Below are 22,004 nucleotides of genomic sequence, written 5' to 3' on the forward strand. Positions count from 1 at the left end.
TCGCACTTAAACTCGTTATTTGTTATTATAAGTCAATTGCGAAGCCTCTTGCTAAAGTGACTGCACAGCCCTTATGTGGTGGTGTCGTGGGGTCAAGGAAATAGTGCCTGTGTCAGAGGTGAAGCGCAGACTCACAGCTCACTTTCCAATGGATTCCTATAATCATTTCTTTCTTTAACATTTTTTTAAGTTTATTTTACTTGTTTTGAGAGGGGGGGAGGGAGCCCTGGGGGGGACAGAGAGAGAGGGAGAGAGAGAATCCCAAGCAGGCTCCGCACCATCACTGTGACATGGGGCTCGAACTCACAAACTGTGAGATCATGGCCTGAGCCGAAACCAAGAGTCGGTCACTTAAGTGACGGAGCTACCCAGACGCCCCTCTAGAATCATTGCTTTCTGATCTCAGACCCCATCTCTTTATCCACTGAGTATGTTGATTACAGGGCTCAGGAGCCGTCCAGCCCCAACCCCCACTTTGGCGCCTTAGCAAATAATAAATCAATAGAGCTTTGGGGCAATTAGCGGCTAATGTTCCTCTTGGTTATGCCTCTCCTTGCTGGTGTTGTGGCCAAATCTTTCAGAAATGTGTGTTTATGCTTTTAAACGCAAATTTAAATCTGTGGGAAAGAACAGGTCTCGAAAAATCGGGCCCCTTGCTTTGCGATCTGCTTGTCGGGAGGATTCATAATCTGCATTTCAGATGCTTCCAGACCACAGCTCAGACGACACGCTCTGAACAGTTCATAATTAAGATAGATGACTTAAAAAAAAAAGTCAACTGGGAACAAAAGTCAATGGGGGGCAGATACTACAGTGGTTCACGAATGGAGGGCTCTACCCCGCCGTCTTGCCATTAGGTGTGACCATGTGACTTGCCGGAGCCGATAAATGCCAAGACTGGCAGGAGGGGCCGCTGTTACGTGGGAGCATTTAATCGTCCGCGTGGCATCTCTGTCTGTCTCTTCGTCTGCCTCACAACTGGGGAAGTGTGGGTCCACATGGCGGCATCAGTCAGAGCCACCGCCCAAGTCACCCACCCTGAGGGTTACCCAGATCCGCAAAGGACTTTGCATGAACCAGAAATACACCTTTGTTGCCTTAAGCCACTGATCTGCCTTTTTCCAGAGCACACGGAGTGCATCCTGCGTGACACAGTCGGTAAAACACGTAGGATCTGTTTTGATGGATGTAAAGATTTGAAATCAGCCGTTGTGGATGACGACGGGCAGGTATCTCTGACCCGCCTCCGCCACCGATTTTTGTATTTTATTTTGACTGCATAGATTCGAGGAAACACAGTTAAGTGGCTGCAAAAGCCAGCAGCTTCGTTTTATTTTAAAAACGTAATAAAGCTTTTTAAAAAATCTCTCTTGCTCTCTCAAGAATGCTCAGTTAGAATGAACCCTGGGTGGCTGGGTCGGTTGAGCATTCGACTTTGGCTCAGGTGATGATCTCACAGTTCATGGGTTCGAGCCCCATGTCAGGCTCTGTGCTGACAGCTTGGAGCCTAGAACCTGCTTCAGATTCTGTGTCTCCCTCTCTCTCCCTGCCCCTCCCCTGCTCGCACTCTGTCTCTCTCTCTCTCAAAAATAAACATTTTTTAAAAACTGTTTAGAATGAACCCAGTCCCTTAAAAGAACAGACATGGTAACTTTCATTTCCAAGTTGAATTCCCAACAGCCTGTAACCTTTATTTCTTGTCGTAAGTGTGAAGGCCCCCGAAGGGTCCTATGCTAGGAGAAGACAGCACTCAGTAGGCAGGAGGGAAAGGTCAGGACCTGAGGTCCCTGGGTGGGGAAGACACCTGTTCTGGACCGATGCTGGGAGGGTCTGACCCCAGCAGGCCCCCTCAGGCGTTAGCTTCCTCTTAAGAAAGTAACAGACCCCACCTACCCCCCTCAAGGTTCCCCTCCAGAATTTGCCAGAAGACCTAAGTACCGCCATTGTAGACCACGCCTCCTACAATGGAAACGAGCCAATCAGGAGTGGACAACCCAGGGCCTACAGCCATCCAGCCAATAAGGGTAGGACCTGGGAAGGAACAAGGGAGCGGGGGGAGGGGGAGGGGAGGGGGGGGGGGGGGGGGGGGGGGGGGGGGGGGGAGGGGAGGGGGGAGGGGGAGGGGAGGGGAGGGCAGACCGGAACCGTCTGAAACAAGGACCCTCCCCTCTAGTCCCCTGGCGACACTTTCTCTGTAAGGAGAGCTTTCCCTCCGTTCTTCCTTTCCGACCTCCGCCGGCTGCTCATTCTGTGTCCACCTTCGTTCTCCGAATTCAGGACACAGCGCCCCCCGGGGGTCGTGGGGAAAAACCGGAGCAGGGACCTGAACGGAGCGGCGTGACCGTGTAGCCGCTGCTGCCTGGAGGGGCGCGGGCCACCTCGGGGTGGGACACAGGCCACGTGTGCAGGGCCACGTGCTCGCCCGTGGGACGCTCGGAGGCCAGAAAGGAAAGGAGACTTGTTGCAGGTCACACGGCCATGAAGGCCACCGCCACCCAGCCTCCTGCGAGCGGGACGGGGTGTGCGGGCGGGCACCGCTCAACCAGATGGCTGGGGCGGGGGGCGCTCCAGGGGCGCAGGGACCCCGGGCGCCGCCGAGTCGCGGGAGGGGCCCTGGGGGAGGCGGAGCCGCACTGAGGCCGGATGAAGGGCTGGCCTGGGGCGGGACGAGAGAAGGTGCCAGCGGGCAGGGCCGCAGTAGGAATGAAGCCTGAGGCCCCACTCACCTCTCCCCCCCGGGTCACCCTGAGCCAGTCTTCCTCACTCTGGGGCCTCAGTTTCCCCTCCATGTTGCAGGGAGGCCACGTGGACGTGGGAGTGTGGACGTACAATGTGGAGACGTGAAGGGCAAGAGTGGGGGCCGCCCGGCGACTCTCGGCCTCGCCCCAGGTCTGTGAGGCGCTCAGGCCGAGCCCCCTGCCGTCCGTGGCCGGGAGCCTGGGACCCCCCCGTGTGGGAGAGGGTTAAGGCTCATTCCTGAGCTCCGACAGCGCAGCCTACACCCCTCCCCCCCCCCCCCCCCCAGGCCTGCGGCGCCTAAGGACTTAGAACAAATGCCCACATCACTTCCCGGGTTGTGGGGAGGGTCAGAGAGAGGGGCCTGCCCGCGACCCCGCCGGGGCCAGGCCTGCCTGACGCGGACACCGTTCTCCATGCACTCCAGCGTGGTGCTTTTACAGTTTATTTACTTCTGAGAGAGAGAGAGAGAGCAAGCAGGGGAGGGGCAGGGAGAGGGAGGCAGAGGACCCAAAGCAGGCTCCACGCTGACAGCAGAGAATCCAAGGCCGAGTTCAAAGCCACAAACCGCAGATCATGACCTGAGCTGAAGTCGACGCTCACCGCCTGAGCCCCCAGGCCCCCCCCCCGCCCCAACTCCAACGTGTTTTTACAGACCAACCCTGGGACTTGGCCAGGTCACCCCAGTCCCCTGGAGAAGAGAGTCTGTCCCGCCGGCCTTCCCGATGGGGAGCGGGCACGGATCACAGCCTCCCTGCTCCCCCCGTCCCCCCGCCCCCACCTGAATCAGCCTCAGCCTCTCTCCTCAGGACCCTCTTGCCTGCGACACTTCCTTCTAAGAGTAGGTCCTGAACAATGAAAATGACCCTGACGTCGGTCGGTAAACGTGAAGAGAGTAAAACCCAGGCCGGGACCAGGAGGGACAGGGAAGGGGGGCTCTCTGGGCTCCAGGGGCGCCCGGAGGAATCGAGTGAGATACGGGGCGGCCCACCCCAACGTCAGCCCTGCACCCTCAGAAAACCTGCTTGGATCCAGGCAAAGAGAGATACTCGGGGAGGTTGGGGGGACCCCAGGGAGCTGCTGCCCGCCCCCACCCTCTGACCCCCGGCGGAATCACCTGGAACAGCTCCAGGCCCTGCGGAGCTCTGAGCGAGGTGTCCTGTCCATCGTCCACCGCACAGACACAGAGGGGGCACAGCGTTGCTGGGAGGCTGCACAGCAGGAGGGAGTCACTCTGTTGTCTGAGCACATAATCGGCTTCGGGGTGTCCGTCCTCCCCACACCCCCAAAGCAGGGCGAATGGAAACTCACCACTGAGGCCCAGCGAGGCTAAGTGACTCGCTCAGGGTCACAGACCCCAGGAGTGTAAAGCAGAGATTCGAACCCTGGGCTCTGATGGGCTTGCATTCATTGCTCGCCTGGGAATATTCTTCGGTGCTTGGGATTGTGAAACCGTTTTGCTGGAAACTTTCCCAAACATGTGGGGACTGACAGCACGGAGGCTGGATTCTCTTCCTGCAGAGCTCCACTCGAGGGGAGGGGACAGACCGCGAGGTCAAAGGCAGGAAGAGACAATCAACAGACCCAGGATGTGTGGAGCCGGCACCTTCCGGCCCCTCTGTCCAGTCCACGTCGGCGTTTACAGACACTGTCCCCGGACCCAGGGAGGGACGTGGCAGGGGCCCATTTTATAGGCAGGGAAACGGAGTCTCGGCGGGGCAGTGGCCCATCCAATGCCCTGCTTCACCGAGGGGCAGAGCCAGGCCTACAATCCAGACAACTGTAAGGGAAGCACCTTCCCTGGACGTGGTGTGCAGGCTGGCAGTGCCTGGTGCAGGCGGCTTCCTGCTATAAATACGATGTTGACTCCTGGTAACCTTAGCCTCTAGGCTCCCCTGTCCGGGCGCAGGGCCACGAACCCAAGAGCCGACTGCCCGCCACGGTGCTCCTGATCTGGGGACTTTTCCTGACACCGTAACAAGGTACCACATTTTTTTTTTTTATAGGCTCCAAATTATTGGAGACAATGCAGAACTAGGTAGCTGTCTCTGAAATGAGAAGGGCTGTTATTCAGATGAGACCCCCCCAAGCCCCCGCCCTTGGGCGAGCAGGACGGGACTTCCTGGACGGGGCTCTTAGTCTGAGTCTGGGGAGCTGGGTTTGAATCCTGACTCTACCATTTACCAGCTGGGCAACTTTGGGCAAGTCTGTTTGCCTCTCTGAGCCTTAGTTCCCCCAGCTCTACAGTGGGGTTCACGCATCCCCTCCCCTCCCCTTCCCTCCTTCTGGGATCAAACAATGTCTCCATAGTGGCCAGGACACAAGATACAACAGGTAATGCGTTCCCTTCATTTTCCTCTTCGGCTGCGGCTCATTTATTGGGTGAATGGTAATTCCAACAGCTACACCTGTTAGCAGCAAGCCTGGTGTTATTTTAAGTGGGCTACGTGCTTTCAGTCACTTACTCCTCATTGGGACTTAAAGGAGCTAACGTCCTTTTCCTGTTCCCATTTAGCAGATGAGGAAACTGAGGCACGGTGCTCTGGAATAATCTGCCCAAGGTCACGTAGGTCGTGGGCAGAGAGCTGAGAACTTCCCTGTTGTAGACACGGGCCCAGGGATTCGTTTGTGAAAATAAGTAGAAATATTTATTTCACAGCAGCCTCCTGGAGCCAACCACTGCCGTGGGGTTGGAATCCTAGAAAGTCTTGAACTTCAGACCACACTTTCTAGGAGACCCCTCCCCGATAAACACACACACAGCCTTGCACTCACATCTTGTCGTTACTCTTGCCGACCAGATCCCACTCGAGTCCGGCACCGCAGAGATAAGAGGCCATCCCTGTATTTTACAGACAGGAGGCCAAGCCCCCAGCCCACCAGGGGTGACCCGCCCAGCGAGGGTGGGCAGAGCCATGGCGGTGCCTACTGGCCCCCGACCCAGCTGGCCCTCTCGTAAGCAGGGGAGGGGCAGTAAAGGCGGCATCACCTCCCAGCCTCCTGGACACAGGCACACGCACATGGCCCCCATTCCCTGGCCCCACTGGGCTAAATACTGTCCTGGCCCTTCCTGAAATACCCATCTCCATGCGGGTGGTTTTACAAGCTGCTAAAAGCAGGGCCATGTCCCTGGTGCAGGGAGAGAGCTATTCCGAGTTCGTGTCAGGTGTAGACAGAGCCAGCCAGAAAGGGCCTGTCTGCTGCACACATCCCCCCCCCCCAATACTGGCTCCACGGCGGACAATTCTTGGCAGCCAGCACCACTGACGCCGGGTGGAAGAGGGTGAGGTCAGGCCGTTTTTGTTGGTGTCCCCCTCCCCAACACACACACACACACACACACACACACACTCAGAGTTCCAAATCCGACTTGGCCAGGTCCAGGCGCGGGACGGTCCATCAGACACCGTGTGGGGGAGGGGGGCACACTGTTGTCACTCACAAGCCACCCCAGGTCCCCCAGGACCGCCGGACGAGCCCAGGATTCTCCTCGGCGGTGCTTGACAGATAAGGAATCCGTGGACCACGGCGGGGCAGTGGCTTAGGCAGAAAGGCACGCCCGGAGGGGCCAGACCCGGACGCACACACTCCTGAGCCTCTGGGCTCCTCCCCGGGACCCTCCACTGCCGCTCCCACGAAGCCATCACCGAGTCCTCACTGCACACCCGGCACCGACAGATCATCTTTCACACGCCAGCACATTGAACTTTCCCAACCACCTGTAGGGTGGGAACTGTTACCACTCTCTCTTCTTTCACTTGGGGGCTCTGAGCCTCAGAGACGTCTACCCAGAGCCTGTTTCAACCGGCAGGAGCAAGGGTGGCCAGCCAGGGCCACAGGCAGCCAGTCCCCACAAAGCCCTGGCCCTGGGAGGGCAGGGGGCATGCGAGCAGACCCCGGCATCTGACAACCCCCCTGCCTTTGCGTCCCTGGCCATTTCCAACCTAGATGGTTTGGGGATCCACGGGGGAGCCTGCCCTGTGCAGGCCGACCAGGGGCTCAGGACTTCTGGGAGGTCTCAGACCTTTGGGGAATCGATGGCCAGCGGTAGGCTCCCCCCACCCCACATTCGCTTGCATGTGCTCATGGGGGCCCATGGCACCCCACGCCCACTGAGGGGCTCAGTCCAGACCCCACTCCGCACCCCCCGGCTGGTGGTGGGAGGGGTTTGCAGCAGGCACAGCCCCTTGCTCAATCGAGCCCCATCTGAAAGGCAGGGGTGCAGCAGACCTTAGCTTTGAAAGTCCATTTCCCCTTCCTGGAGCACAGACTCCCCCACCCCCACTGCAGGCATCGGGCTGGGAGGAAGGGGGTCCAGCCCCACAGCCTCCTGCAGCCTGGGGTGGGGGCTCCCAGTGCCCTCGGCCACCAGGAGCTTTGGCTTTGAAACCGGAGCCGCGGTGGGTAAATATAGCGCCGCCACTCACCGGCCGAGGGGCCCTCGCCGTCCGACATGGTGCAGGAGATGGGCGGGCAGCCGGCCACAAGCCTGCAGGGACGCTCAGAGCCGTCAGTGGCTGTCACCCACCTGGTGGGGCTTGGGGCTGCCGGGCCTGCTCCGCGTCCAGTCCCCAGGCAGCGTCCCGCCCCAGCCGGCCCAGCTGCCCCCACCGGCGGCCCCCCCCCCATGCTGGGCTGGGCAGATAAGAACGTGCTCCAGAGCCAGGAGCCCGCGCGATTGGTGGATAAATCTGGGCACTGCCCTCCCCTGCCCTGGGCCTCTCCCGGGCAGCCTGGGAATGTTTCCTGAGAGACTGCTGCACCCCTGGGTGCGCGGGCAGTTCCCTGGGAGCCCGGCCCAGCCCTGGAGACCCCAGTACGCCCGCAGCCTCTCTCCCCGGGAATGGTTCCACCCGGCCAGCGAGCGGCTTTCACAGCCACTGGAGAAGACGGCAGAGTGATGTCCCTGCTGAGCCCATGGTTGTCATCTCAGCTCTCCGGAGTGGCCATGACCCACCCAGGGCCACCCGGCCAGTTCGGCGTGTGACCAGAGCTGGACTCTGGAGCCCGACTGTCTGTCTCCAAGGTTACAGGAAGGCGTGGCCCTTGCCTTCATTTGGCAGACGGAGGGGAGCCACTTCTGGGCACCTGGTGGGTGCCAACTGCGCCGTGTGTGCCAGGGGTGCTGTGGGGAGAGGAAGACGGACTCCCTGGGCGCAGCCATGTGACTCAGTGCCAGGCATGGAGTGGGTGCTCAGGAAATACTGGTTGGGAGAACACATCTCAACAAATACTTAGTATGCACTTGCTGTGTGCTTTCCTAACAGGCAGCCTGGTCCTTGTCCTGGGTCCCCACAAGGGCCTGGGCCAGAGACCAGGGCAGGGAGACAAACGGAAGGCTCTGGGCTCAGTTCCCAGAGGCGTTGTGCCAGGGCTGGGCATCTCTGGGCCCCCCAGGGCCCGAGCTCTACCCAGTTCTGCATTCAGGGCGTAGAAGGAGTGAAGTGGCTTTAATGAGAAGGAGAGGGTAGAGATCAACCCCAATCACACAGATATGGGAGGGCTTCCTGGAAGAGCTGGGATTTGAGTTATGTCTTTGAGGAGTAAGAAGGGTTTTTTCAGGGGAAGAGAGGGCATTCCGGGAAAAGAGACAAGCAGGTGCACAGATGAGCACTGGGAAAGCTTGACTGGGACTGGAGGGTGGCAGGTGTCCCCGGCAGGTGCTTGGAGATGATAATGATCCCAAGGAGAAGTGGTTGACATTTGTGGAAGGAGAGGCATCCAAGGCAAGGGAAGTCAGAGGAGGCTTCTTGGAAGAGGGGGCAGACACTGGTGCTAAAGGGTCCATGAGCCTCAGAAAAGTGGGAGGGGCAGGAAACGGCATTCAGAAGCATCTAGCAGCTGTTCAAAGGCACTGAGGCCCTGGGGTGCCTGGGTAGCACAGTCGGCAGAGTGTCTGACTGTGGCTCAGGTCATGATCTCATGGTTCATGAGTTCAAGCCCCTCACTGGGCTGCTCACTGCTCTCAGTGCAGAGCCTGTGTTGGATCCTCTGTCCCCCTCACTCTGTTCCTCCTCCACGCATGCTTTCTCTCAAAAATAAAACATTAAAAAACAAACAAACAAACAAAGGCACTGATGGCTTTCCCAGCTCAGACCCCTGGGAATGAAGACAGGAGGGCCCAGGCCACCATGTTTCCAAAGGAACTGCCTTTTGGAGATGGAGTGGGGGAGAGTTGCACTCACACCAATTGTCAGAGATAATAGCAAAGGAATTCAATCCCTATATGGTAGTTGCAGGCCTCCTGGCCTTTGCCTGTGCTGTTCCCTGGGTCAGGAATTCCCTGTCCTCCCCGCCCCCCATCTCCTCCTCTGTGAAGCCTTGTCTGGCTGTCCCTGGAGGTGGGCCAGGCCCCTCTGTGTTCTCCTCCACAAACCTCATTGTGGCCAGTGCCTGACCCTGGTCTTGTCCGCCTCCTGCTGTGTGGTAATGAGCTCACCGTCACTGGAGGGATGTAAGCAGGGCTGGACAGCCACCAGACAAGGACACAGTGGAGGGAGTTCAAGCAGCAGGTGGGGTTGGATTAAATGGGTTTGGGGCCCCTCGAGAGTGACCCGCTGGTCCTGCTTTCCCTACTTCAGCCCTGAAAGCCTACCTGCACCCTGGGAGCCCTCGGAACCTCCCACCTGCACAGCGGGAGGCGTCTCACCTGCAGAGCTTTGAGGACTGAGGGTGATATTGCAGCAGCAACAGGGCACCAGATCTCGCAGGTGGCAGCTACTGACCCCAGGGCGGGGCCGGGGCGGGGCGCTGGAACCCACCTGCAAGCCCTCCACTCAGCACTTGGCTGTCCCCCCGCCCCCCCAGCTGCAGCAGGAGGCAGGGCAGGGGGTCCGACCTGCTCACTGTGTGGCCTTGTGCAGGCCCTGGCCCCTCTCTGTGCCTCTATTTCCACATCGGCAGAGCATTTATGAGCACCTCCTGTGTACTTGACCCTGGGCCAGGCTGGGGCAGGAAGAAGCCATGAGGGGTGCCGGGTCCCATGCGGCCACGCTCAGGTCTCGTCTCCTGCAGCCCCTGCTCTGAGCTCCCTGGGATGAGCTGGGTCGACAGGAGCACACGGGAACTGACCTCAGGGCACCCCTTGAGACTGCCGGGGTGGCACGGGTGTGCCCAGCGCTGGACACACAGAGGTGCTGCAGAAAGAGCCCCCACCTCCCTGCAAGCCACATGGCGTCCCAGACAGAGCCCCTCACCTTGGCCACTGCTGGACCAGGGCCGGGAGGAGCACTGTCAGGTGGCCTGGGTCACTCTGCCGGCCCTCCTCGGCGACTGGGACAAGCTGACCCCGGCCTCGGTTTCTCATCCAAAAATGGGGGGCTGCGGCGAGGCTGAACACCAGGGCCCAGGAGCCTTGGTGCAGCCTCCCCAAGTCCCACCCAAACAGGCCGCCCAGTGTCCAGCCCCCTGTGTGCGGGCCACCTCCCCTTCCTGTCCCTGGCCCCAAGTCCCTTCCTGTTGTTTTTCATGGTGGGAACATGTGTTGGGGGAAAAAACAACTTCATTTCTCTGCTCCTGAGGTCCCTGCAGCAGCTCTAGGCCATAGCGTGTGTCTGCAAACACACGTGACAATGCATGTGGGTGTGCACAGGCGTGCGTGGGGGTGGGTGCGTGTGCGGGGAAATTGTGTGCAGGTGAGAACGGAGAGCATCTCACAGGTATGGGTTGGTACAAGTGAGCGTACGTGTGCACCTATGTGCATGGGAGCACGTACGACTGTGGAGGGGAGTGTGGATGAGTGCGCGTGTATTCCTGGGTGAGCACATATGTGGGCGTGCAGGGGAGTGTAAGCACGTGGGGCATGCGTGTGCCCTCGTGAGCTTGTGTACGTGTGTAGGGGGGGTGTACACACGCGTGTGCGCCCTCTGGCTCCCGCGAGCTCATCCTGTGTCTCTAAGCTCGAAGCCGCTGTCCGGGTCCCCGGCGCGGTGCTGGCCGCTGGGGCTCCCAGCAAGGGTGGGCCTCTCTGAGCAGTGTCGCGCAGGCAGAGGCTGGGAGGGTGAGCCGGCAGCCCAGGCACCTGCTGGGTCAGGCGCGGCGGAGGAGCAGCGCTGGCCAAGTGGTCCGGGTGCGGCGGGAAGGGACAGTGGTGGGAGATCCAGTGAGCGGGCAGGCGGGCCGCTGGTGGGGCCTCCAAAGCCTGCAGGGGTGCAAGTTGCTTAAAGGGGAGCCAGGCAGGAAGGGTGCGCATTTACTGCACATCAGCGGGGCCGGATCTGAGCGAGGGCCCTCCCAGGTCCCGCCTCACCCCCCCACCGGCCCTCACACTGCAGAGCCAGCCAGCTCTGCTGCTGGAAGGAGGGCGCCCCAGGAAAGCAGCATCAGGGCCGCCCCCACCAAAGGCAGGAGCGGCTCCCCTGCACGGTGGGGTGGGGGAGGAGGCCCGCTCCCCGCCACTGGCACCTGTCCCCTCCTCTGGCCATGTAACTCCTCCCTGCTGGAGACCCTGTCTTCCCGGCCTTGGGTCCTCCCCCTGCCCCATAATAGAGGCAGGAAAGTGGGGTTTTTTCCTGTTTAGTTTTGAGAGAGAGAGAGAGAGAGGTGGGGGAGAGGGTCAGAGAGAGAGGGAGACACAGAATCTGAAACAGGCTCCAGGCTCTGAGCTGTCAGCACAGAGCCCGACGCAGGGCTCGAACCCACACACCGTGAGATCATGACCTGAGCCGAAGTTGGATGCTCCACCGACTGAGCTCCCAGGAGCCAAGGGAGGAAAGTTTTGAACAAGGAGCCTCACCTGGGTGTCTGGTGACCACAACGTGGGGAAGGGCAGTGGACGTCCACACTGGGTGGCCACACCTCCCGGGCATGTGACTGGGGCAGGCCACCAGCCTCCAGGTTTGGTGGGAAGGATGAGGGGGGTGCCGCGCTGCGAGGGCCTGGTGCCCACGGGCCTCACGACACCTCCCAGGCCTGTCCACTGTCTCAGGTTAAAACAGATGCCTCCTTACAGCTCGGGCCGCAGCGCAGCCCTCACACAGGTGGCCTGAGACACACAGATGTGGACGCTGAGACCCACATGGGAGGGACGGATACACAGCGACAGGGAGACCACAGGAGCACAGAGATCTACGGAGGGAGAGACACAAATGGACACACACGTGTGCACACACACTCCCACACCCAGGGGCTTGCACCCAGCCCGGGCGCCCTAAGCTGATGGGGTGAGCCTTGCAGCCTCCAGGCCCCAGCCAGGCGAGAAGCTCAGGGGCCCGGCCAGATGCACTAGGTGTCCCTGGGGCGAGGACGTGGGCAGCCCCCGGGTCCTTCGAGCAACACCCTCACCTCGAGTGGAGGCCAAGAGCTGCTGTCATTTGGGGTGAGGGGTGGGGGTGGCTCAGGGGACACGGAGGAGCTGGAGCTGGGGGGGATGTTCTGGCCTCCTCCTCTGGCTCCAGGGCTCACAGCAGGGGGGAGGCTCCCAGGGAGCGTGAGGCCCCACCTCTTGGGGCCGCGGTAACGGTGCAGTGGGCCCAGGGCTGACTGCAGTGTGCGCTCAGCGGTGAGCTGGCCGCATGGTCCGTGCCTCCGTGACTAGTGTCTTGGACTCCTCCCGACCCAGGGTCCCAGGGCCACCCAAAGGGGCGTGGATAAGGGCTCTCCCGTGGGCTGGGGATAGAAGAGCCCAGCAGAGTCGCTGTCATCGTCCCCCACTGCCCCCCAAAAGCCGAAACCAGCGGAGGAGCTGGGCCCAAAGAGGGAGCAGGAAGGGACACCAGGCCTTTGCCCTTGCCTGCCCAGCACTGACCCGGGGACCCTCCACAGCCCACCCTGGAGGCCAGGCTCCTGCATGGAAGGCCCCTGCCTGCCTCACTGTTGAGGCCCATGGGGAGGCCTGGCAGCTCGGCACAGCAGGGTGGGGGCTGCCGGCCAGCCGGCCCTGGGCAGGGGGCTCTGGGGTGCCCCCTCAGGGCCTGCAGACTTGCCCTGCAAGCTGCCCCCGCCGGTGGTGACCCCCCTACCTTGCGGGCCCAGGGTCCGGCCCCCTGGCAGGGGCTACCTAAGGGGGGCACCACCAGGAGGGTGACCACAGGGGTTCCCTAAGCGAGGAGGAAGCGTGGGAGAAAGAAATGCTTCCATGGCTCCAGGCCAAGGAAGGGCCTTCACTCCATCTGTCACGCCCTCCCCTCCCCTTCCCTTCCCCCGCCAGCTCTGATTCAGAGAAATGGCTCTCTGGTAGTAAGTCTCCCCCTGCCTGGCCAGAAATACCCCCAGGGTCTGCCCCCTCCCCCAGGGTTATTTTTTTAGCCTTGCAGACAGAGATGCCCCAGGCTGTCTGGAGCCTGGGGGCGAGGTTCTGGGCAGAGGCGGGTGTAGGTCATCCACCCCAGGGGGGAGAGAACAGCCTTTGGGTCACACACTCATCAGGAGGCCTGCTTGGGATGCAGGATTCTGGCCCCCCGAGGCAACGACCTCGCAGAGAGGCTGGAATGTGGGAAGAGCCACGGGCTTGAGCCCCCTCCTGCCCTGGCCTCAGGACCCCTCCAGGTGGCCATCCTCTCTCACTGATCCCCAGGAAATACACACATATACAGGCTGGACCTAGCAAACCCTTGACGAGTAGGAAGGACACCACACCCGATTAACCCGCCCAGGGGCGCTGCTAATTGTGGCCCGCTGCCCACGCACGTCGGCTGCCCACTGACGCCCAGCAGGGTCACTGGTGACTCCGAGCCACACCCCTGTCCTCAGGTGCAAAGAGAAGAAAACCTCCCCCCCCCCCGCTGGGCCAGCTTCTCACTGCCCCCCCCCCCCCCGCCCACGGAGGCGAGGCTCCCAAGGCCACCCCCAGCCCGGAGGACCCGCAGAGGACACTGGAGGTGGCTTCGGTTGGGCCAAGAGCGTGTTCCGTGTTACAGCGGCTCAGCCCTGAGGAGGCACCCCCCAGCCCTCCCAGGCGGAGGCAGCACCCCTGCACCCCTGCACCCCTCCTAGCGCGCTTCCCCGCCACCCTCCGCCAGGAGAGGTGAGGGGGAACCACCCGGGATCGCGGCGCTGCGTGGCAGTCCCCCGATCGTCCCCCGCGCCCGGCTGCCGTGCCTCGCCGCGCCTCGGCGGCCCCTCCTGTGACACCGGATGAACCACCCCCTGCGGCCCACCAGCCCACCCTCACCGGAGGGCTCGGCGGACGCTCCAGGCCACCCGCGCCCGGCCGCCCGGGATTGAGCCCTCCCGGCCTGACCCCGCCCCCAGGAGGCCGGGCTTGCCTCGCCGAGGCCCCGCCCCCTCCGGGCCTCCGGGTCCCCCCGCGGGACGCGGGAGGCACCGCCCACTCGGCCCGCCGCCCACGCGCCTGCGGGAGCGCTGCCCCGGGGCGCCACCGTGTGGCCCTTCTGAGAACTGCACTGCCTGGCCTCCCCGGAAAACCCTTTCTTCCCTAAAAATTACAGCAATAAAGTTTCCGACGCCAGTGACAATTACTGCTGGCGGGTCTTCAGCACTGTCGTGACAGACTCCGTGCTAGGTACGATCTATACAGAATGCTCTTAATTCTCCTATCAATCTTAGGATGTGGGTCCTATCATCCGTCCCCTTCCTTACAGATGGGGAAACTGAGGCCCAAGCCCCCCAGACAGTGACAGGTCAGGTAGGACTTGATCCCAGGAGGTCTGGCTCCAATAGCTTGGTTTCAATTCGATACATCTTTTCCGAGTTCCAGGGGCTGGCACCATCCCTGTGCACATTGGAGTTTTCCAGGGGACTTAAGAGAAGTTTCCGGATCCCATCCCATAGTGGACCCAGCTGGCCCAAGTGACTCATCTATGCAGCCAGGCCTGCTCTCTCATGAAAAGCCCATTTTATGGAGAAGGAAGTGGCTTGGGAAGGTCGGGATGGGTGCACTAACCCACAGGCAATGACAGGAGAGCCCAGCTAGGGGGTCCAGACTCTGCTCTTCCCACTCACCTCAGGCCTCCCAGGCCTGGGTTTCCAGTCCTTGAAGGCCAGCCCCGGCCTTGGGTGACAGGGCTCGTTGAGCTGGTGCAGGTCAGGTTTGAGTCCCGACTCCACTATGGCCTGGCTGTGAGTGGTGACCTTGACTTCCTCATCTGTGAAATGGGCCACACGCGAGAGGATTTGAAGAAATAATGATGTGAAGACTCAGGCTCAGCAACGGATAAGTCTTTGCTAAGTCAGATGATGGTAAAGGCAATCGGCAGTTTCCAGAGGGAGCTGACCTCTCCAGACCCCTCGGGCAATGCCAGGTCACGCACCTGGAGTGCTAAGCCTTGGTAGACGGTGGACCTTCTAGATGGACAGCAAAGGAGGTTCTGTCCTGTGGGGGCCAGGCCCAGCCACGGCAGGAAGCAGAGGGCATGGAGTAGGGGGTGCTAGTGGAGACCAGGGGGCTGGTGGGGGAGCCTGGAGTGTGTGGGGGCTGCTGTGGGGCTGAGGGAGGGCTACAGGGGGCTGGTGAACCTCAAAGAGAAGCCGCAGGGGGGGGGTGGTAATGGCCCAGGCAGGGCAGGTCCCTGGGAGCAGTACAAGGCTGAAGGCCCAGGACCGAGACAAGAGGAAACAGTGGCATCTGGGTGGCCGTGGGAGGGAGCTGGGCAGAGACAAGCGAGGGGTGGGTTTGGCCACGCAGCTGGAGGCAGAGCCCAGGCACACCGTTCTGAGAGCCACAGGACATTCTGAGGCCCCCCAGACAGGGAACTGGAAAGGAGAGGGAGGGTGGGGGTGTAGCTGGATCAAGGCCTAGTGCTCGGTCTGGGCGGAGAACTAGGGGAGCAGAACTCTCCCGCTGCAAAGAATCTGCGGCCACAGAGGCGTCCTGGAGGCTGGACGCTCTGCCCAGGGGCTCAGGGCAGACAAGTGCCAGTTCCCTTGACCCACCTGGGCCGGGGAGAGGAATGGGCTCAGTAACACCCCCATCCCCCCATACTGAGCCCGTCACTTCCTCCCCTGAGCCTCAGCTTCGTCTTCTGCTAAATAGGAAGGTCCCCGGCTCAAGACTGCTCAAGGACTGAGGAGGAGCTGAGGTAAAGCGAGCGACGCCCCAAATCCACACCCTCCCTGGTATGGAGAGCAGACCTTTCCAGGGCATGTACCCCAGGCAGAGGGCATGTTGCTTTCTCCGCGGGAAGACACGCTCCCGAGTACTGGAGGAGAGACTCAGGGGGTCCTTTTCCTTGGGTGGGTCCAGAGGACAGGGCTAGTCCAGCGTCTGTGGCCCCTTGCCCACCTCTAGGCCCGGGGAGGAAAGAATGGTGTCTTCACCCACCTGTTGGGGCTCCAGTCTCACCTCCAGGGACTGGGCCCCCCGGCCTCCTCCGACCGGGTTGGGAAGGGAAGCATCGTGCCAGAAGGTGCAAAGGATGCCAGCAGGGGTGAGGCCAGGCACCCAGGCGCTCAGGTCCACCAAGCGGCTCCCAAGAGAGGTCCCGGGGGTCTCCAGCCTGCCTGAGGCCCTCTGGGGCACCAGCACCCTTGTTGGGAGAAGACTAGACCACACGGGCCCCAGGCCCCTGACCCTGTCAAATCAAGCTCTCAAAACCCTGCTTGTAATCCCAACCTCACACCACGTCCAGGAACGTGGCCGCACACATAACCCCGGGAACTGGCTTCTACTACCGCAGAGCCCTGCTGGTAACCTTGTCCAAGATGGCACTGTCTGGGCGCCTTCAGGGGCAGCGCCTAGAGCTGCACCAGCTCTTAGACCACCCTCACCATCGCTCCCATTTTACAGATGAGCAAACTGAGGCCAGAGCGCTCTGGCCCGGTCCGGCCATTCATTCATGCAGTCAACACACATTTATTTGAGCATCGGCTCTGGGCCACGCCCGGGCAGCTCAGAGACGATCATACGCAGACCTCGCCCACGAGGCATTCGCAGCCTGGCGGGGCAGCTGGTCACATCAAAGGACACTCACAATACAGTGTGGTCAGTGTGGTGTTAGAGGTAGCACAGGTGACCAAGGGAGCATAGAGGAGGGGCCCCTGGCCCGGCCGGGGGGGTGGCAGGGAGGGCTTCCTGGAAGAGGTGACACCTGAAGAGGGTTTTAGGAAGTGAGCAAGAGTTAGGGTGTGTGGCAGGGGGTGGTGGCCTGTGCAAAGAGGTTGGGGTGAGAGATAGCACATCTGGGGCGCAGCTGGGAGTTAGGCAGGGGCCGATCCAGGAAGGGCGTGGAGTTAGCGTCGGACGGGGAGCTCTAGGGGAGGAGCGAGGAGGGAAGCAGGTGGGGGGTGCCCGGGGGGGGGGGGGCATGGGGACGGGGGGGGGGTGGCGGCGGGGTTGAGAGGAGTGTGGGTGCGGCCCTTGCCGGAGGAGCGCCCTCCACCCCAGGCGCGCTCAGCAGGGCGGCGGGGGTGCGGGCTGCCAGCCCCGGGGCTGCAGAGTGCACAGCACGGGGTCGAGCGGCTTGAGCGTGGCCTGCTCCTGCAGCCCGTATCGCTGTCCGGGCACCAGCCGGAACTCGAGCCTCTGCAGCAGCTTGGCCATGACCACCTTCACCTCCATCTGCGCAGAGACGGGGGAAGGGCGGGAGGCGTGGCCTGAAAGCAGCCAGCACCCCAGCCGCCAGCCCTCCCTCCCCCCCCGCCCCTCCCCCGGCCCCGGGGTCCCAGAGCAGGGCTCTGAAATGCCTCCTGGCCCAGGACAAGACACCACCCAGCCCTGGCCTCCTACCTGAGCAAACTGCTGCCCGATGCAGGAGCGGGGGCCCAGAGAGAAGGGGAAGTAGGTGAACCTCGGCCTACGGGGAGAGGGCTGTCAGGCGGAGGCGGCCCCGTATGGCTCTGCCACCGCGGTGACAAACCCATCCCTTGCACCACTCTGGACCAGGGCTGGCTTTTGCACCCACTGAATACAAGACGCTGGCTCTGTCGAGCTCCGCATCAGCATTTTGTCATTTTGCCCTCCTCTGGAGCCTTCCAGAAGGAGCTGTTATTATCCCCAGTTCACAGCTGGAGGAACTGAGGCTTGGAAAGCCAAAGCAAGGCCCCCACCCCTGCTCCTCTGCCACTTCTATGCTCGGCCAGTCACACGCCCAGTTCTGGGCAGAGGCTGGGTCTGGACGCAGGTGGCTGGTCCCTGGGGCTGGGCTGTCCTCACCACTGTGCTTTAAGGCATTCGCCCCCACAGCAGCCTTCAGAGGGAGCCATCGGAGTTCCCATTACTCAGATAGGACCTTCAAGGCAGGGGGAGGAGCAGCCCCTTGCCCGAGTCACAGGGCTTCCCAATATAAGGGACTAGTTACAAGTCTGGGCGTTGAAACCAGTCTGAGCTGGGCTCGAACCCCAGCTCTGCAGCTACTGGCTGTGCATCTTTGGGCAAGTTACTTACCTCTCTGAGCTGTGATTTCCTCCCCATAAAAGGGGGCAGAGTGGGGGTGGCAACTTCCTCATGGTGATCTGGAAGCCACGTGGGCTCAGGGCTCATAGGTGGTTCAGCCCAGAGGTCACTGGGACCACCCTCTGCCCACCAGGCCTCTACTCACACACACCTTGAAGAGGGACTTACTTCGGTGCTTTGGGGCTGAAGCGGTCAGGGTTGAAAGTCAGCGGGTCTTCAAAATATGTGTCCATACGCCCCATGACGTAGGTGCTGAACTGTGGGGAGAGGACCCGCTCGTCTCTGGTTCCAACGATTGGCACCCTCACACCTCCCTGATCCCCTGTGGTCACCCAGTGGGGTGACCAGGAGCAGACTGCCCCCCCACTCCACCCACCCATCTGGGCCAGTGTGGGGTCCCACTGGCCCCTGGGAAGTATCTAAGATGAAGGAAAGAGACAGCCCAGGGTGCTAGTAAGGACCAGCTGCATCATCCTGTGCTTGGCCCCATGCTATGGGGGGGACCACAGTTATCCCTCTCTTATAGATGGGAAAACTGAGGCTCAGAGAGAGGTTCACGATTTGCCTAAAGTCACTGGGCAAGTAAGTGGCGAAACTGAGATTCAAACTCAGGTCGGCTTCGACAGCACCTTCCTCGAGATCTCTAAGAGCTACATTCCAAGTCCCTTTTCAGCACAAGGCTTGTTTCTATGGGGAGAGGGGGGGAGGCAAAGGAGCCGTGGGCCCCCACTGGCCTTCCGAAGCATGCCATGTCGCCTCCTGCCTGAGGGCAATGTTCTGTGCCCCTGGCCTCCAGGGGCCACACGTGACCCCCACTACTAGGGCCCTGGGTGCCCCCCTCTGCCTTGCCACGCCTGCACAAAAGAGCTCCCTGCTCCCGGTTCTCTGTTCTGAGAGTCAGGGCAGCGAGAGCGGAGGGAGGGCCTGGAACCGAGCTCAGAAACGTGAGTGGGAGCTTAATAAGGTGGAGAGGGGGCTGAGGCCAGCAAAGGGCCCCACTGTGTGCAGGGATATCTACCAGACACGTGATGAAAGCTATTAAACTGTGACTCAGGGATGATCACCCCCAGTTTATGAGGAGGGCGCCGAGGCCCAGAGACGGTCCAGCCCGCCAGAGCGGGGCTGGGATCTGCCCCCTCCAGGCCCACGTGGCTACCCGCCTGCTCAGCCAGATGTGAGGGCATCTGAACCGCCACCTGGGCCATTCAGGCGGGTGGTATTGGAGCGGGAAAGCGGAATAAAGACCCGCACGTCATGAGGCTTCGATGCATGCTGGGGGAGGCGTGGCGGAGCCGGGGAAAGCCGGGCCACCACTGGGGTTGAGGGCTGCCCAACAGACAGAGCCACAAGCGTGCCGTTTTCCTTTGTAAAAGCAAAACCAGGCCTGGGGGTAGGCTGAATTTTGTCCCCCTAAAATCCTTGTCTTAAAGTCCTAACCACAGAATGTGACTATATGTGGAGACAGTTTCTCTATGTTTTAAAATTTTTTTTTTTAATGTTTATTTTTTTGAGAGACAGAGGTGGGGGGAGGGGCAGAGAGAGCAGGAGACGCAGAATCTGAAGCAGGCTCTGCACAATCAGTGCAAAGCCCGACACGGGGCTCGAACCCACAAACTATGAGATCATGACCTGAGCCGAAGTCAGACACTTAACCGACTGAGCCACCTAGGTGCCCCTGGAGATAGTCTCTTTAAAGCGACAGTTGGGGCACCTGGGTGGCTCAGTTGGTTAAGCGTCCGACTTCGGCTCAGGTCATGATCCCGCGTTTCATGAGTTCGAGCCCCATGTTAGGCTCCGTGCTGACAGCTCGGAGCCTGGAGCCTGAAGCCCGCTTCGGATTCTGTGTGTGTGTGTGTCTCTCTCAAAAAACACTGTTTTTTAATTTTTAAAAATTAAAAAATAAAGCAACAATTAAGTTATAATGAAGTCATTGGGGTGGGCCCTACTTCAGTATGACTGGGGTCCTTGTGAGAAGAGATTAGGACCCAGACACGCACAGAGGAGAGGCCCTGTGAGGGCAGGGCAAGAAGCGGCCGTCTGCAAGCCGAGGGGAGGGGCCTCAGAAGACACCAGGCTTACAGACACCTTGACCTTGGACTCCCAGCCTCCAGAACCGTGAGAAAGTACATTTCTGCTGCTAAGCGCCCCTTTCTGTGGTGCTTTGTAGTAGCAGCCCCAGAAAAGGAATACAGATCCCCACCTCACACTACTCCAAGTAGACAGGGACTTAACCTGCAAAAGGAAAATGTGACATTGCCAGAAGACCACGTAGGTGACTGTGCTGAGCTCATGATGGGGTGGGGGCGGGGCTCCCTAAGAGAAAACAAGAGAACCGATCCTTGAAAAATTAAGAACTTCGGATCATTAAAAACACTTGAACGAAGACGGTCCACAAGTCTAAAGATGACATTTGCAACAAAGGATTCACATATGAATTGTCACAGGGAGGGGCGCCTGGGTGACTCAGGCGGTTAAGCATCCCACTTGGGTTCAGGTCACGAGCTCATGATTCATGAGTTCAAGCCCCGCATCGGGCTCTGTGCTGACAGCTCAGAGCCTGGAGCCTGCTTCGGATTCCGTGTCTCCCTCTCTCTCTCTCTCTGCCCCTCCCCCGTTCATGCTCTGTCTCTCTCAAAAATAAAATAAATATTCATTTTTTTAAATTTTTAAATGAATTTTTACAGGGAGCCCTGCCTCACAATGAGATAACGGGCCTGCAAGCCTCACTAGTAACTGGGAAAAGTGCAAATCAAGACCACAGGGAAATACCTTCCTTGCACTTATTTGATTGGCAAGAAGCTGGACCACAGTTGGGAGGATGGGCGTCTGGGTTGGCACAGGTGTTCTGGAAAGCACTTCGGCACTAGTTTACCAAGTGGAAGGTTCAGATGCCCCACAGCCCAGCCCTCCTGCCCCCGACCGCACGGTGTGTCCGTCCCGTGGGCTGGAGCAGCAGCCGCAGTCCTCGGGAGAGTAGGGTGGGCAGGGTGGCTCCCAGAGATGCCTGCTGATCCAGAATGGATAACGGGGTGACGGTCTACACACGTGAAGTGTGCAGTGAAGTGAGGGCCCGCATCACAAAGCAATCCCAGGACATACTATGGTGTGGATGTACACACGTGCGCACACACACACAGAGGAGGGAATGGTAAGCACAAAATTCAGGACAGTCACTGCGTCTGGAGGGACGCAGGACAGTGACACGGTTCTAGTGTGGGGGTGGCTTTCTGAGAGGTCGCTGTGCATGAAGGGGTGCGGGACGAGGGAACAAATGAGTGAGTGTGTAAACAACGACATGGCAAGTAAAGGCGAGGAGGGGGAGACAGTCCCCTCCGTGGGGGAGGAGGGAGTGGGTCAGCTGTGAAACCCGGCACTGCCGTGTCTGCTGCCTGCCGGCTGTGTGACTTCAGGAAAGTGACCCAACCTCTCTGAGCCTCAGCACCCTCAGATGTACACGGGGCGCCTCCCTTCCTGAATCAGCAGCCGCGACCTCACACTGGATGCGGTGGAAAGGGAGAAAGGCCTCATACGGTTATGGTGAAGCCAGTGACAAGCCCCAGTGGCCACAACGGGGCCACTGACCGACGCCACGACCTCAGAGCTTGCCCCCCTCCCGGGGGGAGGGCAGGGAGGGCCGCTACGCACCAGGAGCGGGGTGTTTCCGGGGACTCGGACCCCGTCAATCAAGGTCTCCTCCTCCAGCAGCCGAAAGGTGCCCCAGGCCGGCGGGTACAGCCTCAGCGACTCTTTGAGAACCTACGGAAGCCGCGTGGGGCGGCGAGGAGAGACGTCAGAGAAGCCCAGGCCGCGCCCCAGGCCCGCCCCCGCCCCGGCCTCAGGCCCCCTGCCAAGTTAGCCGCCTCTTCTCGTCCAACCGCTCCTGTCACGGAAGGAGAAACTGAGGCCCCAGAGGAGTAGGAGGTCGTGCGGGACCACGGCGCCAGAGCCCGGCCCAGCGCCCAGGCCTCCGTCTGAACCA

General features: G+C 60.6%; 1 protein-coding gene across 1 annotated transcript in view; it reads right to left on the reverse strand.

The window, feature by feature from the left end:
• Positions 1 to 16,466: 16,466 nt before the first annotated feature.
• The window catches only part of LOC120245736 (cholesterol 24-hydroxylase), a 31,835-nt gene continuing 26,297 nt past the window's right edge, over positions 16,467 to 22,004 (reverse strand). The window contains exons 12-15 of the mRNA XM_039252921.1: positions 21,671 to 21,781; positions 18,194 to 18,282; positions 17,360 to 17,426; positions 16,467 to 17,191 (exon numbers count right to left, since the gene is read on the reverse strand). Of these exons, the coding sequence (XP_039108852.1) occupies positions 17,024 to 17,191; positions 17,360 to 17,426; positions 18,194 to 18,282; positions 21,671 to 21,781 (435 nt within the window). The 3' untranslated portion in view covers positions 16,467 to 17,023. The remainder of the gene's footprint in view (positions 17,192 to 17,359; positions 17,427 to 18,193; positions 18,283 to 21,670; positions 21,782 to 22,004) is intronic.

The sequence above is a fragment of the Hyaena hyaena genome, unplaced genomic scaffold, assembly GCF_003009895.1.
Source record: "Hyaena hyaena isolate Hyena2069 unplaced genomic scaffold, ASM300989v1 scaffold_427, whole genome shotgun sequence".
Lineage (NCBI taxonomy): Eukaryota > Metazoa > Chordata > Mammalia > Carnivora > Hyaenidae > Hyaena > Hyaena hyaena.